We start from the raw sequence: 5000 nt of genomic DNA, 5'->3' as shown, positions 1-5000 counted from the left end.
TAGTTTACCCTAGTTTAGCCTAGCCTAGCCTATCTTAGTTTAGACTCTTACACAGAGGAGTTCCCTCCCACAAGTTCACATGCTCATGGCTAATTGCGTCTTGCTAGCTCCCACAGGAAGGGAATCAAGGGGATCAAGACGTCTGTTGAACACCCGTCCGCTTTCAACGGCTCTATTCCCAAACAAAAACGCTTCTTTCGTGAACATTATGAAATTTGTGGAAGGCAACTTGCCTGTGTAAGAGACTAAACGTAGCCTAGCGGTCTTGATAGGGGGTCGTGCTGGAGCGGATGCGGAATTAGCCAGTTAGCGCTAACTGCAGCTAAAGAACACTAGCCCGTGGGTCTGGGATGGGGTCGACATTTCCCAGCACTAACTGCGACTACCGTAATGATGATCATTAGTCCTAACATTCATTGTGTTGTTCTGTCTGGTTTGGTATCTGGTGTGCGGCACATGTGATCATTTGGTGTCACACACACACACACACACACACACAAACAGACACACACACACACACACACACACACACACACAGACAGAGACTATAGATCCCCCAAGGAATCTAACCCCACCTCTCCATCCCTCTGCAGTGTCTCTCCAGGACATCACCATGAGGAAGGCCTTCCGGAGCTCCACCCTCCAGGACCAGCAGCTGTTCGACCGCCAGACGCTGCCCGTCCCCCTGCAGGAGACCTTCCACATCTGCGAGGAGCCGCCGCCTCTCAACATCCTCACGCCCTATAGGTCAGTTCCCTCCGGGTCTTCGCTCCCGATTGGACAGAATCGGAAACGTCTTCCGTTTTCAGTCCCGCAAATGACTAATCACTACAGGAGTACATGATCTGGAATTATCACCCGACATGCGCCCAAATGTCGGTAGACTTGTGTGTGTGTGTGTGTGTGTGTGCGTGTGTGTCCGTGTGTGTGCGTGTGTGTGTGTGTGTGTGTGTGTGTGTGTGTGAGCACTGCTAAAGCAAAGCCAGCATTATTTATACAAGACACAAACTAAGCTAAGGACTTTATAGGGAAAAGCTGTGCCAGATTGTGTATGTGTATGTACAGGCCTATTTATCCCTGTGTGTGTGTGTGTTCGTGTGTGTGTGTCTGTTCGTGTGTGTGTGTGTGTGTGTGTGCGTGCGTGTGTCTGTTCGTGTGTGTGTGTGTGTGTGTGCGTGCGTGAGTGCGTGTGTGCGTGCGTGTGTGCCTGCAGGCGTGCAGAAATGGATGTGTACTTATTGATGTGTTTGTGTCCCTTCACAGTCTCCTGGCTGTGAGCTCAGGCTGCCAGCCAGGCAAGGGCGTAGGTTTGTGTATGGACGGTCGGGACATGTCCCTACCAACATTTTGGGAGGCCCAAATTGTCCCTACCGACTTTTAAGCAATCTTGTTCGCATTATCTTTGGAGTGCAGTTATATTAGATCATTAAGTTGGCCTTCCCATAGTTTGGAAGGACATCATTGGTACCATTTTGAGTGAGTTAACTAATTACTTTGCATTATGTTCGGAGTGACATTAGACCGCCTACCCCTTTCCTCCACCGTGAATGTGCCATCCCAGTATTTTTCTATGCCTCCCCCTCCGAAGAGGATGAGGGATATCAGGAGCTTGTTCTCCGCAACTGTAAGTAACGTTAGCGTTAGCTAGGTTAGCTAGCTACTGGTAAACTAATGGTGCGTTCGTTTATAACTGGGAGGTGGCAAATTGCGACTTGCTACTAGGAATGATTAAATAAAACACCGCATGAACTCGCACTTCCTCGTCGCAAATTCGGATATGTTTCTCAGCCCCCAGTTGCTCGAATGCACTAGATATAACTAGGTAAACTGTGATATAATGGTATATAGATATAACTAGGTAAACTGTGATATAATGGTATATAGATATAACTAGGTAACTGTGATATAATGGTATATAGATATAACTAGGTAACTGTGATATAATGGTATATCTATATAACTAGGTAACTGTGATATAATGGTATATAGATATAACTAGGTAACTGTGATATAATGGTATATAGATATAACTAGGTAACTGTGATATAATGGTATATAGATATAACTAGGTAACTGTGATATAATGGTATATAGATATAACTAGGTAACTGTGATATAATGGTATATAGCTCGAATGCACACAGGTCGGAGGAAGGTATTTTGCCACTTGCGACTTGCCACCTCCGACCACAAACGAACACACCATTACTTGGACTCAGGTCTGTTTTTCTTTTATACCCTGTGTAGCCTGTTTTCTTAGGCCTACAGTTATTAGCTAACTTAGGCTATACTTGCTAACTGGAATCTCATAATTTTCCTCTCACTATATTGGCCGGAGGGTGTTAAGTGAATAAAGTAAGATAAAGTAGTGTATGTTGAAGTACATTTTTTCCAACTAGTATCGAATTGGGTATCCAGGATTGTGGAATTTCTCAATTGGTATTGCCAACTAAATTTCTGGTATTTTGTGACTCCCCTAATGGACAGATATATCAAGAATTTATGAGTTGAATGTCAGTCTAAAAATCCAATGAAAATCTACATTTTTATCAAATCATTTTTATATATGAAACACAGCAGCAGTTGAGAGAGAGAGAGAGAGTGGAGGGACGCAGCAGCAACCGAGAGAGAAAGAGAGAGTGGAGTGATGCAGCAGCAGCAAAAGTCAAGAGAGAGTGGAGGGACGCAGCAGCAGGCAGGATGTGATACACTGTATTAGTATTATTCAATTTGATAAATATATGCATATTTAAGAGGTTTAACCTCTCTTCCCCAGCAAAAAATGTGTATGCAGGCTACACTGTTATATGGTCCCTACCAATGTTGAAACCAAACCTACGCCCTTGCAGCCAGGCCAGAGAAGAGAGAGAGAGAGAGATAAGAGAGAGAGAGGGAGAGGGAGAGAGAGAGGAGAGAGAGAAAGAAAAGAGAGAGGAGAGAGAGGGATGCAGAGAGAGAGGAGAGGGAGAGAAGAGAGAGAGAGATAAGAGAGAGATAGGGAGAGGGAGAGAGAGGAGAGAGAGAGAAGGAGAGGGAGAGGAGAGAGAGGGATGCAGAGAGAGAGGAGAGGGAGGAGAGGGAGAGAGGAGAGGGAGAGAGAGGAGATGGAGGCATGGAGAGAGAGATGAGTGAGAGAGGAGAGGGAGAGAGAGAGGGGAGGGAGAGAGAGAGGGGAGGGAGAGAGAGAGGAGAGGGAGAGAGGGAGGCAGAGAGAGAGAGGGAGAGAGAGAGAGGGGAGAGGGAGAGAGAGAGGAGAGGTAGGCAGAGAGAGAGAGAGGCAGAGACAGAGAGGGGACAGAGAGAGAGGAGAGGGAGGCAGAGAGAGAGAGAGAGAGAGAGGGGACAGAGAGAGAGGAGAGGGAGGCAGAGAGAGAGAGGGGACGGAGAAAGAGAGAGAGAAGGTAATAATCAGCCAGCGGTCCAGGTCTTTTGTGTGTGTGTCTTTTCTCCTGTCCAGTGTGTTTTACAAGGCCTTCATTCTCCTTTCACTGTTGTTGACCGGTCTGACCCACAGGCCCGGAGAATGGCAAGAGCCCCGCCCCCTTCCCCCCCCGTGTGTGTGTGTGTGTGTGTGTGTTTGCTGCATGTTGTAGGTTTGTGTAATAGCCTTCCTCACACCCACCCACACACACACACACACGCTTCTCTGCAGAAACAGCTGCAGACATAGTGTAGATTACTCAATGGTCTTTTAGCCAGCGGTGGTGTGTGTGTGTGGGTGTGTGTGGGTTTGACTGCTGTATCTCAAGTTTCCCCGGCCTGCTGAGAGGTGTGTCTGTGTGTGTGTGTGTGTGTTCGCGTGCGTGTGTGTGTACGCGTGTTAGATGATGCGTTCATAAGCACGTTCTGCTCGTTCATAAGCAGTGGATGTGTGGGTGTTTAATTGCAGCATAGCTAGCTGATGCAGGCAATCTGCCGGCTGGTGTTAACCCAGTGTTCTGCTTAGTTAGTTTAGCTGGAGTATGCTGTCGCATCACACACACACACACACACACACACACACACACAGTCTGCTTCTCTCTCTTTTCTGGCACCCCAGGGGCCTGTCTGAGACTTCTGTTATTCAGATCCACCATGAGCACAGCTGACACGCGCTATACACATACACACACACACACACACACACACACACACACCAGAAACGCACACACCCGACACACAACCGCACCCCAGAAACACTCACCCCTCCCCTCAGTCCTCCCTCTGTCGTCGTGTTTCCCTGGACTTCCTGTCTTCCGCCCGAGCCAATTAGAAAAAGAAGAATATCCGTCCGCACGCCGTTTCTAAGCTCCCACGGCGCTTTAATAAGATACGGCGCTCCGGCCCGCGAGGTCTCTGTCAGGTCCGTCCAGGTACGAGCACCGCGCCAGCATAAGAGCAGTGGGCAGGAACTCTCCTCTTGTCTAATTGGCCACTTTTTCTTCGCCCCGCGGAACGTGGAATAACGAGGATGTGCGCGCAATTTTGGACTTTTGGATTTGAGCCTGTCGCCAGCTCCTTCACCTGTCTTGGGGGGGGGGGGGGTTCTCTATCTGTCTACAAGGAGAATTGTAATGAGCTCCAGACCATAATAGCTTTGTACGGCTGGTCTGGGTCCAGTCTCAGAGGGAACAGGTCTTGTTTGACGGGGGTTATGTTCAGCATGCGTGCGGCGTCGACGGCGTGATCGTGTGCCGTATCCGCACTGCGTAGCATTAGGCTGAGGATCCGACTGGAGGTGTGTGTGTGTGCAGGGCCGGACTGGGTGAATAATTATTTCCTGCCGGGAAATGTAGCCCCAGTCAGGTCACGAGCCGAGCCGACACGGTGAGATGGAACACCTTCAGTTTCATTTTGTTGACGGGGGGGGGGGGGGGGGGGTGCTGCATGACTTGTTGACGGGGGGCAGGCCATTCACCGCGGGCCAGGCCAATTGGCGCGCCAGGCCACCGGGAAGATTCCTGGTGCTCCCGATGGCCAGTCCGCCCCTGTGTGTGTGTGTGTGTGTGTGTGTGTGTGTT

At 49.1% G+C, this 5000-nt stretch overlaps 1 protein-coding gene across 1 annotated transcript in view; it reads left to right on the top strand.

Annotated features, from left to right (window-relative positions):
• The window catches only part of wasf1 (WASP family member 1), a gene marked incomplete at both ends in the record, with an annotated part of 35887 nt that overhangs the window by 18226 nt on the left and 12661 nt on the right, over window positions 1-5000 (top strand). The window contains 1 exon segment of the mRNA XM_084454051.1: window positions 594-747. Within this exon segment, the coding sequence (XP_084310177.1) occupies window positions 594-747 (154 nt within the window).

Source organism: Borostomias antarcticus, assembly GCF_949987555.1.
Source record: "Borostomias antarcticus genome assembly, chromosome: 19".
Lineage (NCBI taxonomy): Eukaryota > Metazoa > Chordata > Actinopteri > Stomiiformes > Stomiidae > Borostomias > Borostomias antarcticus.
Note: the sequence above shows the minus strand (reverse complement) of the source record. Positions and strands in the feature narration are given on the sequence as shown.